General features: G+C 43.1%; 1 protein-coding gene across 3 annotated transcripts in view; it reads right to left on the bottom strand.

The window, feature by feature from the left end:
- Nucleotides 1–6,851: 6,851 nt before the first annotated feature.
- The window catches only part of DYM (dymeclin), a 238,828-nt gene continuing 231,904 nt past the window's right edge, over nt 6,852–13,775 (bottom strand). For all 3 annotated transcript variants that reach the window (XM_072992948.2, XM_072992946.2, XM_078384136.1), the window contains one exon: nt 6,852–8,695. In XM_072992948.2, coding sequence (XP_072849049.2) covers nt 8,546–8,695 — 150 coding nt within the window. In that variant the 3' untranslated portion in view covers nt 6,852–8,545. The remainder of the gene's footprint in view (nt 8,696–13,775) is intronic.

Here is a 13,775-nt window from a genome sequence, read left to right as displayed (position 1 = left end):
CTACAGGTCCAATCATGCCGTGTGATGGTCAGGTTGGTCAAAAGTCTGATCTCTGTACTGGTTCCCTTCTCAGCGTTACTCCTGAAATGGAGAGGATGCTCCTGTGAGCAGGTGGATTATGGATGCTGTGTGGAGGAAGAGAGCAATTAGAGGAGGAAGAGAGGAATTTACTCTGACTTTAAATGCCACTTGAATAGAACAAGAGGGAAGAGTTCCTGCATTTCCACCCTGCCTTTGAGCTCCCCAGATATGGCTGATTAGTCACTGCGGACAACAAGATGTGGAATAGACCAGGTCTTTGGGCTGATCCAGCAGGCCCCTTCTGACGTTCTATAGTTATATGCAAATACCTCTTCTTGAGTTACTTTTAGGACATACAAAAAGCTGCCTTATACCTATATTGGACATACAAAGCTGCCTAACATTGGGTCCATCTAGCCCAGAATGGTCAACTCTTGAGTGTTGATAGTTTCCAGGCAGGATTCTTTCCTAGTCATCCCTTGTATTCTCTGCTGATCTCCATCCAAATACTAACCACCCCCGATCCTTATTTCAGCTTCTAAAATTAGATCAGATTGGTGGCATGTAAGCAAATGCGTAGGAGTGTTTTCTTCTAGATCACCTTCCCAATGTTGTTTTAAATTGCAACAATATGCTTATGTTTTGAGGCTATAACTGACAAAGCTGAACAGTGATGAAATCGGATAGGAAGGAAATGGATTTGTTCGAAATATGGTGCTTGAGGAGAGCTTTACAGATACCTTAGACAGCCAGAAAGGCAAACAGGTGGGATCAAATCAAGCCTGAACTTTCTCTGAAGGCAAAAATTGATGAAACTGAGGCTTGGGTGCATCACGAGAGGGCAAGAAACTCTGGAAAAGACAATAAAGCTGGGAAAAGTTGAAAGCAGCAGGAAAGGAGGAAGACAAAATATGAGATTGACTGGCTCCATAAAGGAAGTCACAGCCTTCAGTCTACAAGAGTTGAGCAGGGCTGCTGAGGACAGGTCATTTTGGAGAGTGCTCATTCATAGGGTTGCCTTTAAGTCGGAGGTGTTTAACATACATTTTTGACCTTGAAGTACATTGTTGTTAGGAGCTGTCACATAGTTTCCAATTTACGGCAATCCTATAAATTAGTGACCTCCAAAAAACCAGCTACCTGGCAAATATAAATTACACTTAATGTATGTGATGGCTTGGTGTAATGGCTTGGTGTGATGCTTCTAACTCGGCTAAATTTAGTTTTGATTAGTTCTGAGAATTATAAAGGAACAGGTCTGAATTTAATCATTATAATACAGTATGTTCTGTCAATTACAATGGGACCTAAAGTGATAAACTAATTTTAGATGTACCAGAGCAAGTTGGACTTACTTCTGAATCAGAGCAGAGCTATTTGTGATCTTATGGATGGCGTTCAAATCCATCTCCTGCCGGCCCCAGCCAGGCACAGCCAGTGCTGGTGGATGATGAGAGCCACAACCCTAGTGGATTACAAGCTGCCCACTCCTTCTCTAAATAATAATTTAAAGGCTCAGGGTTGAAGTAAAGGCTATAACTCCCCCTCAGCTTCAGCGTATGGAAGTTGACCAGATCTGTTGCTTCAGCACATGGAATGGGAAAGTGTCTTGGTAACTGGAAAGCTAGCTTAGTGGTCACAGGGCCCTCAGCTTGGCCCTCCAAGAAAGGAGAACTGGTGGGTAGGTGGAGAGGGGTGAAAATAGCTGTGATTATCAATGTTGGTACCCAGGGTTTCACTACCCTAGTTAAACTCATGGGACTCTTAATCTGCAGGAAAGAAGATGAATGCATGGCAGTATTGATACAAGGCTGAGCAAATCTGTAAGGGACGTGGTGGTGCTGCGGGCTAAACCGCAGAAGCCTGTGCTGCAGGGTCAGAAGACCAAGCAGTCGTAAGATCGAATCCACACGACGGAGTGAGCTCCCGTCGCTTGTCCCAGCTCCCGCCAACCTAGCGGTTCGAAAGCATGCAAATGCAAGTAGATCAATAGGGACCACCTCGGTGGGAAGGTAACAGCGTTCTGTGTCTAAGTCGCACTGGCCATGTGACCACGGAAGATTGTCTTCGGACAAAACGCTGGCTCTATGGCTTGGAAACGGGGATGAGCGCCGCCCCCTAGAGTCGAACACGACTGGACAAAAATTGTCAAGGGGAACCTTTAACCTTTGCCTTTACCTGAGCAAATCTGTTCCAGTTTTCCCTTGTGACCTGGGAGGAGTTGTTGGAGGTGAACAAAGGATGGGCAGGTTCTTCCAGAATATATATTTTATGTACCCCTTACATTTTGGCACCCTGGGCCAAAATTGCCCTGATTGCCCTGCCCTAGTTGTGATTCTTTGAGTGGTTCGGTATTAGCTGGTTCTACCCCACCCGTAACACCTACTCACTGTGTCCCGAAGTAGTTCGATCACTCTGTCCAACGGGAGGGCTAGCTTTTGAAAGCAAACGGCAAAGCTGCAGAAAACCTAAAGGCAGGTAGTTCCGCATACTTAAAATTATCCAACATGTGTGAGGTCCGCAGCTTGGGGATACATCTGGACCCGGCGCTTACCATGGAAACCCAGGTGGTGTCCGTGGTCCACTCCGCCTATTTCCATCTATGGCGGATTGCCCAGCTGCGTCCATATCTTGATCGGGGGGCCCTCACTACTCTAGTCCATGCGCTCGTAATCTCGAGATTAGACCATTGTAATGCACTCTACGTGGGGCTGCCTTTAAGGTTGACACGGAAGCTTCAGGGGGTCCAGAATGTGGCAGCCAGATTTCTAAGTGGGGTGAGGAAATATCAGCATATCTCCCCCCACTCTGGCTGCCTTGCAGTGGTTACCCATTCATTTCCGTGCTGACTTTAAAGTGCTTATGATTACTTATAAAACTCTAAACAGTTTGGGACCCCAATATTTGACAGACCATCTTCTCCCACCAAGATCTACCCGAATCACCCGCCAGAGCCAGCAGGGACGGCTGAGAGGCCTGACGCCGAGGGAGGCCTGGAAGAAAAAAACAAGAAACTGGGCCTTCTCGGCGGTTGCCCCTCGGCTGTGGACTACTCTTCCAACCGAAATTCGGCTGGCACCCTCGCTGGGTGTGTTTAAAAGCCAGCTAAAAACTTGGCTATTTAAACAGGCCTTCCCTCCAGTCAATTAAGTGATTTTCATCCCTAGTTCTTTTCTTTTTCCTTATGTATGCCATTTTGGCAATGTCTTGCCTTCTAATCAAGTGCTAATATAGTAAATATAATTGTAAATAATTTGAATTTTTTAATGATTTTATATTTGTTTATATTGTTGTGTTTTATTTGTAAGCCGCCCTGAGTAGACGCTGTCTAGAGGGGCGGGGTAGAAATTGAAAAAATGAATGAATGAAATGAATGAATGTTAAGAATGAAATGAAAATAGGAGTTTCCAGGTACTTTTCAAGGACATTAACAATATCTTTGAGCTAACTGGCCAGAATTGGTCTATTTAGTATTTCTTAATGAGCAACTTAAGGAGAAGTCTGCCTGTATTTTTCTCTTGCTATCTCCACAAATTAAAAAAAAAAGCTTTACTTTTTTAAAAAAAGAAAGTGGAACATGAGTGGAAAAGGCCCTGGACAGGGGCCCTGACTCATGTTCATACACACCTGACTTTTAGTTTGTGACCTGACCAAATGCAAATATTAGAATATGGTTATTTTGAAATTATTTATTTTAGCATCCTAGGTTTTACCTAAATGGCGCCCGTGTAATCTGCTAGGCTAAAAAGTGGAACCAGTGGGTCTGGAGCTCCTCAGTTAGATAGCATGCTGATCTAAATACAGCAGAGCCCTTCTGTCAATGTTTTCTTAGCTAAGACTACAGCCCAGCAGTTCTCCAAACGGGAGAAACCAGCCACAGCAGAACTTTTCTTACAAGGCTGCAGGGCAGATGAAAATAAGAAGAGGCAGGAATCAGAACTTGGGAAAGTTACTTTATTGGACTACAATTCCCAGGCTCCTGCAGGCAGCATGCTGGGTGTGGAGTCCCGGGAAATATAGTCCAAAAAATAAAAATAAGTTTTGGCAGGAATAGTTAGTTGTTCGGAAGCTTACGTCTCTAAGCTTTCAATAAACTGTTGCTCTTCTTTCCTCTCTCAACATATTTCTCATAAATTCCCCCTCCCCTAGTTTGGTGGGCCACTGCAGCTAAGAATGTGAGTCAGGAAAACTGCAACTCGGATTTCATTCCGGCTAGGGATCAAATGGAAGGGCGTTTTGGCAAGCTGTGATTCTTTCAAGAGTCCTCCGGGGGCCTTTCCGCGGCTTTTGTAGCAAAAGCAGACGATGCCTCCCTTGGTGATAATATTGATAAACTACTGTAGATAAATGGCTTAGGACCTGGGCACTTTAAAAATCACCTTCTTCTATATGTAGTCGCTCCTGCATTCGGATCCATGATACAGGTCTGCTTTATGTCTCTGTACCTCAATCGCTGCATAAGTGAAGACTGGCTGGTAGATTGGAGAGATGGGGCCATGAGCTGAAAAAGGTTGTTCTGGAACGCCCTTCTCAGGGAAGCCCAGAGGCCCCCAATTCTGTGTTTCGTATTATCTGAAAAATGTATGAGTGCATGGTAAGGAATCCGTTGAGTTGGATTTCACTGCTGTTCTGATGAAAGGTCATCTACATTGTTCCTTCAGTATTATTTGATTTCCTTAATTTTACCTTTTAAAAAAAAAACAAAAAACGCATCCCGGCAAAAAAAATTCCTGTTGCTTAGTTATGCTGGGGAAGGCAAACAGTGTAACTTCTAACACCTTCTTGCTGGCAATTAATGAGCCCCTGTGGAAGTTGAGAGTTAGAGAAATACGGTGGGAAGCATGCGCAAGGGAGAGGGAATGGATTTTCTGGGCTTTGGAATATTCTGAAGGTGTTTGTGGTCTGAATTAGAGAAGGGTGCTTCATGCTTCTGACAGCTTTGTACCAGGCTATCAGCTCAGCACCACAACTGTCACGTGGACCTTCTACCCACCCCTTTGGCCACTGTTCTTCAGATGTCATCGGGGTCTGTCTTCTCCAGCGGTGCTCCAATCAGGGCAGGACCTTGGCCAGCCTGTCTTGCCTTCTCAAGCAGTTGGCCACTTGAGAGAGTGGAGAATCCCCACCCCATCTCTTTGGCGGAGTGGTTGGCTGCCTGAGGAGGCGGGGATGGGCAGGCCCGAGCTCCTGCTGGGGCTGGCATTCTGCTGGAGAAGGACCCTGGTGATGCATGAAGGACGGTGAGTGGCCCACCTTGCCTGGGGGTGGGGTGGGGAGAAGGTCAGAGTGGCAACCGTAGTGCCGTGCTGAGAGCTTTCTATGAAGCTGTCAGGCACATGAAGTCAGAAGCCCTCCTCTAGTCTGAATCACAGAGACCACTAAGAAGAATTGTTAATTGCCAGGGAGAGAATGTGCTGCAAGTTATTCCATTTGGCTTCTGAAAAGGTAACTAAACACCAGGGTTTGGGTTATTGTTGCTAGAGATGCTCTGGAATCTTTGTAGAAAAGTAGGACAGATATTTACAAATAAATTAAATAGCAATTTGCTATACTTTAGCAATAAAATACTAATAATCTGCCGCCAAGTCAATTATGATTTATGGCAACCCTTTTCAAGGTTTTCCAGACGGAAAACACTTGGAAGTAGTTTACCACGCCTTTCCTCTGGGGTTGTCCTCAGATGATGCAGCTGGCCCAAGGCCACACGGGCTGGCTGTTCTCCCAGGAGGCACAGTGGGGAATTGAACTCCCAACCTCTGGCTCTGCAGCCAGTTATCCTCTAAACCAGTGGTTCTTAACCTTTGTTACTCAGGTGTTTTTGAACTGCAACTCCCAGAAACCTCAGCCAGCAGAGCTGATGGTGAAGGCTTCTGGGAGTTGCAGTCCAAAAACATCTGAGTAACAAAGGTTAAGAACCAGTGCTCTAAACCAGTGGTCCCCAACCTTGAGCCTCCAGATGTTCTTGGACTTCAACTCCCAGAAATCCTGGCCAGCAGAGGTGATGGTGAAGGCTTCTGGGAGTTGTAGTCCGAGAACATCTGGAGGCCCAAGGTTGGGGACCATTGCTCTCAACAACTGAGCTAGCCAGCTGGCATTCAAAAATCTTCCAAAAGAAGTGGGTCATCTTATGTGTTCAAATGGTGCAGACAACCCCATTTCCAAGATGAGAGTAAGGGCAGAAGGCTGCTGAAAAAGGAAACAAAGCCTTGCAAGATAAATGTTATGGGTGGGAAGGTCTGCACAGATCACAAACCATAGCTTTCCTGTCCCCTTTTTTATTACTACAGTGGTAATACACAAAATACCAAAACGGGCCCTCATTAGCTGAGAATTTATAGATCTGAATGAGAGATCTACAAGGAGTATTGAGGAATATATTCAGATGGCAGTTTCCAGGACATCAACAGACTTTCCTTGTGCCTGAAAGCGCTCTGGGATTAAGCTTTGTATAAACTCCCTCATCCCTTTGGCTGCTTCTGCCAAGGACCAAGGTTTTCCCTAAGGAAAGATAAAAACTGCATGGGGTTTAAACATGCCAATTCTCTTGAGTTTCAACAACTCATTGCATCATTAGTACGATGCACTGTGAAGGGTGTAGGCAACTTTCTTGGCTACCGGGGAGACAAAATAAAACCTTATCCGTTTGATTACATGAATGAAGCACAGTCTCCCTGATCCAAAATCCCAGGTGACCTGCATCCTGCAACTTTCAGCATCAGCTTTTTTGCCACAGTTTGATTAACTAAATCATTCAACTGTCCCCCCAGAAAACTATCGGAATCTGCAGCATGGGAATGTATCTTTAAAACACTGACCTTTTTTTTGGGCAGTGCAGTCAACAGTATTTTATTTAAAAGAAAGGTATACAGAAAACACTACAAAGAGTTCATCCAGAAAAGAAAAAATGAAGCCCAAACACAGCATAACATTGTCAACTCCTCTTTTAGCTTCCCATTCAATTCTGCTTTTAATGTTACACCGAAAACGCTGATAATGCTGACAACTCAGTGGACAACTATTGCTATTTCCCCAAATTTGTTTCTGTGCGAATAAAATAAAAGTACGATAACTGTGTCTACATTTGCAGTTTTAAATAAATAGTAAAGGGTCTTTAATTTCCAATTGTACAAAGTACTTTACAGGATCTTGCTTATCAAAGGTGGAAAGAAAAAAAATCCAGTTCTACCATTTGTCCAGAAGTTATTTAAAAAGTGAAATATCCTAAGGCTGTTCAGAAAGTTCCTTTCCTTGTTTAAGAAAATGTGCCATATTTATTTTGTAACAAACCATGCTGGGTGAGACAATAACCTGATATGTTTTATCAGTTCCCCTTCCTCTGCAGTTGGGTTTGTCCTGCTCATTTAAAGGTAACCACCACAAGCCCACATTCGGTGTGAAAAGATAACCTTACATTAACATTTCCCCTTCTTTTTCCTTCTACTTGCAAAAACAACACAATGCCAATTATCTTTTACGGCGGATGTTTAAAAAAGGCATATTTCAGGATATTCATTTTTCAACATTCAGAGAATTATGTCCTGACCTTGGCACCTCTGTGGCAAACCCTGATTTCCTGAAAGGGCACTACATCTGCCTGTGTTTCGTGTTCTTTTGATCCCTTTCATAGCTGTGGTTTGAATGTGATGTTCTTCATCATCTCAGAGAGCCTGTGAGAAGCACATTCAACAGGTAACTTTGTGATAACGCACCGTGGAAATGAATGTTCCGATGGAGCTACTGGTGGTCTGTGGTCTGACTTGGGAGGGGGTACCTCACCACATCAGTTTAGATTAAATTGCGCCCCTGCTCAAACCCTGGAGCACTCCTGGATCCAACAGAAGCATCTCCTGCAAAAGCCTTACTGAGACAGAGGCTTGTCCCGCAGCAGAAATTATGGCAGGACATCCATAAATCTTGGCTAGTCAGAAAAGAGAAACGGCAACATTTTCTCAAAATGACGTGTCCTTACTGAATATCCTACCCCTCACGAAAGCACTGACTTTTTCAAACTTTCCTGCCCTAAAGTTACATATCAAGAATGCAAAAACGTTGCTTTGAACTGCATTAATTTCAATTATATGGAGGGTTAAAGTGTGTGAACGTGTTGTGAGGAAGAATATTGTGAAGATCAAATGAGAAGCGTATAGCCAAGGCGGGTGTGTGTGTGAAACCCCACCAGGCCCCTGGAAAGCTCAAAGGAAATTGACCTGCAAATGCTGACTTCTTGTATTTTCTTTTCAAAGCTGGCCACTGCTCATGTCTTACTTTGCATGAGATGCCCCAACCCAACAGCCATTTCCAATGCAAAAATCTCTTGGCTTTACAAACATATAAATAAACGTTAGTGTACAATCTGTTCAGAGTCCTCACAATATTCTGGTGTCCAGCAATGCCCCTTGCAAACAGCAGCGGGATTTGCTCAAGAGTAACTAACGTCTTTCTGAGTAGGGTTCAAATCGAAGGGGTTGCGTTCTGGGAAAAGGGGTGCCATGGAAACGCACTGGCATCGCAATCGCTCTGCCCGTCAGCCAGAATCCATCGTGAAGAGCTGGACGTCTTGGGGCCGCCAGTAAAGCGCCACTGCAGAATTGTACACCAGAGACCAGACGTAAGGGATGAAGAACTCCTCGGGTTGTTCCTCTTCCACGTACTTGAACTTCAGCTCTGGAAATTTCTGGAAAAGAAAAGAAAGGAAGTGTAAAGAGAAAGTGAGTAGAAGGTCTAAGGGAGCCCAAGAGGCTGAGTCAAGAGAGAATGAGCGGGTGGTAGGAATATGGAAACTTCTGAGCTAGAGAGAACCTCAACTAGAAAAAGCTTCCCTGAAATGAGTTTGCAGATTTTTGGGTTTCACATCAAAATGCATACTCAGAAGGGCCCATTCCAATTGAAGAGTGACACTGATGTTGCCCTTCGGTCATCAGAATATTTGCCCGTACCTGTTGTTAAAAGCAGGGGATACGGGGGGACCAGCCTTGGTTGTTCTTCACTGTTTCCATTCTGCTCTGCTCGCTTCTTTCCTACCTTCGTTTTCTAATCAGGGCCCAAAATGCATCTCTTGCAGAAGCACTCAGCACTCAGCTCTTCGTGAGGATGCTTTTTCGCTATGCTCTTTATTGGCTCTGGAATCTATGGCCCTTGTTGATATTTATTTTATTAATGCAATGCATCTCAGCCTGGGCTATAACATAAAGCAATATCTGTTTGGTTACTAAAACTCTTAGTAAGAGCAATCAACGCCTGTTATATGCTGGGATTCCCATTGGGGGTGGGGGGCAACAATTAACTAACATATTTTTTATACTGACGTCTTGACGAAGATCTGAAACATTTCTGTGACATGTGCAGCTTTTACTCACCTTAAAAATGAACCAAATTTACAGATTAAAAAAAAAACCCACAATGGAAATATTTTACCGGCTTCATCTTTTTAGCTTATAGGAGACACTTGAAAACACCAATCTCTCTTTATTGGTGTATAGTCCTCAAGAATGTGGGGCTTGCCCCACCTGTATGCCATTTTCTTAGGAGGCAAGTAGTCAAAGTATTTCTAGCAGGCCCACTGACGATTCCCATTCCACTCACCACCTTGGGCTGATGTCTCATCCTCTTGCTTATTCATTCTCCCCCGCCCCGCCCCCCAAATAAAAGTTTCTTAGGAGAAATCAAACAAATATTGCTTTTGGAATAAATTGTGCAAACCACACGTTCAGTCAGTGCTAAATCCATGTAATTCAATATTTGGTTATCTTTAGTGCAACCTGGAATGTAAAAAAAATGCAGACACAGAGTTTAATGACCATCTTAGCATTTGTTTGTTGCAATTCCCGAGACGCTGATTCATATGGGGACAATTTTCAAGCAGGGGCCTCTTTAGACTCATCAGAGGCTGTTGCTGGTCAAGGAAGACAGGTTTGCTGTTGCCCTAGCTGCACCAGGAGGCAAAAGCCTCCACTGGAAATCTGAAAGATGGAGCTGCCATCATGGGCTGAGATGAGCTGATTTTTGCAAACTGCTCAGAGGCACTTTGTGGCATAAACAGATAAATAGTTTTCTCTGGAATGAACTGAAAATGGAGAAAGCAAGATCCACCATGTTCAATGGGACATATTCCCAAGTAAGTATATATAGGATTGCAGGATTAATTAATTAATTAAAGCTGCAATGCTAAATCCACTTGTTATATTATTATTAATTATCAGTAAATAAAAATTAAAGGGTGTCACTGGGCAGCTGTTTATTCAACAAGCACTGTGCCTATGATTAAAAGATGTCTAACAGTGCACTGTAATGTTATGAAGTAATGTCTCGTGGAATATTTGAAGGTGGTGCTTTCACACATGTACAGACTACAGAGAGCAGACTTTAAATGAATGAGTGCAAACTTGATAGCACTTATTATTTAATTAGTGCTATCAAGATTGATTAAAAGATTGTAAACCAACTGATGATATGGATGGCTTGGAATGGAGTGGTGGTCTTCCCTTCATCAAAACAATGATCCTCTTGAGTTCTACACTAGACACCATACAGAGGCATCTAGGTCATCCTGGAAAACTGAATATTGATTGCCTAGGGCTGTTGCTGGAATACACATTGGAACCAGATAAAATTTTTAAAAAAAGGGGGGGGGGGAGAATAAGGACACAAAATTATAAGGAAGATGAAGAGGAAAAGCAAGAGAAGGGTTTTGATACGGGGTGAGAAATGCTTTTTTAATGCAAAAAATAGAGATGGGGAGGAAAGGGGTTAAGAAAGAACCAGAGGTTGGGAGTTGGATTCCCCACTGTGCCTCCTACGAGTAGAGCAAGCCTCCTAGGACTAACGCCCCCCCCCCCAAAAAAAGAAGGGATTGGTAAACCACTTCTGAGTATTCTCTGAAATACCTTGAAACGGGCCACCATAAATCAGAATTGACTTGGTGGCATATGATTATTATTAGTAACTATTAATTTTTTCCCCTGCCCCCAACTTTAGCTTAACTTTTTGAGCTCCCTCTTAACTACATTTTTCTACTAAATTTCATATTTCTGTGTCCTTCCCATTCTTTCTTCACACATACCCCTCCCTACTTCTTGATTTTATTTTGGTTTAACCACAGCACCTCCGAAGACAAGCACAGTTGATGACTTCTTGTGAACAAGGGGAACTTTATCTTGGTGTAAAACTGTATTTTGGTAAGCAGAATATCCCTTATCTATCCAATTGTGATTCTGCCAAGTTTATTTTCTGCCTTGGGATGCAGAATTTTAATGGCAGGTTTGTTCACAGACTCTCATTAGTTGCCAAGAACAGGTGAGATTAACTTCCAGGCAATGAGCCAGTGGAACTGTGAAAATGTATCTCTTTTTATGAAAGTGTGTGTCTGTTTCTATAAATTAACACAGGGCACAGGGCACATCTGTCTAATAAGCCCTCTGAAACCCCACTTTCAATGGAAAAATTGGAAAATTTCAAAAAACATGGTTTCCTTCTACTGGATCATAACCACAGGAATTCAGAAAATATGCTTTTCTCCCTTGTTCCCCAAAGGGAAGCCTCTTACTCCTTTTTATTTTGTACCTCTGCACTTTGTGTCTGTCTGATACAATGAGGTCTAACATTACTGTTTCCTTTAAGGTATCATGAGATCCATCTCAATTGTACCTCTGTCCTGCAGGACTGTTTAGTCATTTAATAAAAAAGGGGGAGATGCACGCTTGCATCGTTCAGTTAAGCTTACATAATAAGTGCACAGCGATGAGAATACAAGACTTTGCTTATTCTCTCAACTACAGGACACCAGTTCTGGCAAAGGTATGAACTGGAAGCAAATGCATCTTTTGGAGACACCCAAACTTGTTTTTAAGAGAGAAATGTAGAAAAAATATACGGTGGTGCCTCACTAGACGATTGCCTCGTGGGATGAAAAACCCACAAGACGATTTGTTTTTTGCGATCACTATCGTGCCTCACAAGACCTTTTTTCCAATGACCGTGCTTTGCAAGATTTTTTTTGAGACCAATGCTTCGCAAGACTTTTGCGTTTTTGAGACCCATGCTTCACAAGACGTTTTTTTTTTTTTGACTGATGCATAGGGAACCTCGCAAGATGATTTTTTTTTCACAAGACGATGATTTTCGCGGAACAAATTAAAATCGTCTTGCGAGGCACCACTGTATACTGGTTCATTATTAAAACTGCTGCAGCGTATACATCAGATAGATTACTTGTGTTATTTGGGGGGTTATCAAATCACCACTTTCTTGAAACAAACCATTTTGATAGCATACATCTGAGTCAGAATGGTGGTGGGGCCTACCAATATGGCCTCAGCTTACGCTCCCCTTCCCTCCCATACTCAATTCAATGCTAAAATTATTCACTTAATGAACCACAATGACTTTCTTCCTCTTCTCGAAGAAAGCAGATGTCTGGGCTGGTGGCTGGGGACAAGAGTGTGTCGCTAGACAGGTCCCAAGTTGGCCAGACTGTCTGAGCCATCAAGTCTGTGATCAGATGCAAAACCACAGGAAGCCACCATAGCAGATGCATCTTAGAAACAACCATAGATTCACCACTACTTTAGTGCACTTTCCCCACCTCTTACGTCCCTGCCTGAGAGACTGCACAGAAAACAACAGAGGATGATTTTTTTTTTTTTTTTTTACTTTCGTGTCGATGGGTTTAATTCTGGTTGGAACCAAAGGACACTTCAGTGTATTAAAGATCAGGTTGCAAAATCCATTCCTGCATTTTGGCAGTTTCTTTCTTTGCTTGCAAGGATTTATTTTATTTTATGTCTCTATGCTCTCTAGCTCCATAAATTTGCTTAAACAGAATGCAGATAACTGTGCTATATATATAAAAAAGCAAGCAAGCACGAAGAGAAGCCACTGTACTATGTGGGAGCCTCGGTTGAGAAGGATCTGTTCGTGGTACCTACACATTTAATCTCCAAGGGCAGGTGCCCCCAGGCCTCACTTTGCTGTCTCAGCAAACAGATAGGCTCCTATGAGGGTAGGTAATTGTTTAGATCCCCTTGGATCTCAGCTGTTTAGGGCTTTACCGGGTAATTAGCATCGGGAGTTGGGCTCAGAAACAAACTGGAGACCAGGGTAGCTATTTCAGTACTGAAGTGATACAGCCAGAGCACCAAGCCCCAGCTTACAATCAGATGACCACACATTATGAACTAGATGATGTTTTCAAGTTTCAGAGGTAGCAATCCCAGCTGGAAGTCACCAAGACATGAATAATTGCAACAAGACAATTTTCTCCCAAGAGAAAAAGGCTGTTGCCATATTAACAAGGTTAGTGATTCAGTGGCAAAACTTGACAACTTTAGATCTTGGATCTATTTCACATGATGTAGACGTATTTGAATGGCAGTGCAGTCAACTGTGAAGCACATGAGTAATAATTTTTCTCCTTCTCCACCTTGCTGGCTGGCATTTACAACTACTCTTACACTCCTGATATGTTATCATAATACCTCTGTTTGCCCAGACACACAGACAGACAGACAACAAAGACTCGTTTCCAGCTGTCCTGATACCAAACATGTCGTCACCTTTGTTTTACCAAGATCAATTTCAGTTTATTAGATCCCCATCTGGTACATTATTTTCTTCTTAGGACATGTGCCTGACATTGCTGAAAACAGAAACACCTGAGAGTCATTAGCTTACTGACAGCACATCAATATAAAACGGCATTCTCCAAAGCATTAAAATATTGTTGGGGGTAAGACAGAAGACTGAAGCACCTTTCTGCT

The sequence above is a fragment of the Pogona vitticeps genome, chromosome 2 (assembly GCF_051106095.1).
Source record: "Pogona vitticeps strain Pit_001003342236 chromosome 2, PviZW2.1, whole genome shotgun sequence".
In the NCBI taxonomy this organism is placed as follows: Eukaryota; Metazoa; Chordata; class Lepidosauria; order Squamata; family Agamidae; genus Pogona; species Pogona vitticeps.
Note: the sequence above shows the minus strand (reverse complement) of the source record. Positions and strands in the feature narration are given on the sequence as shown.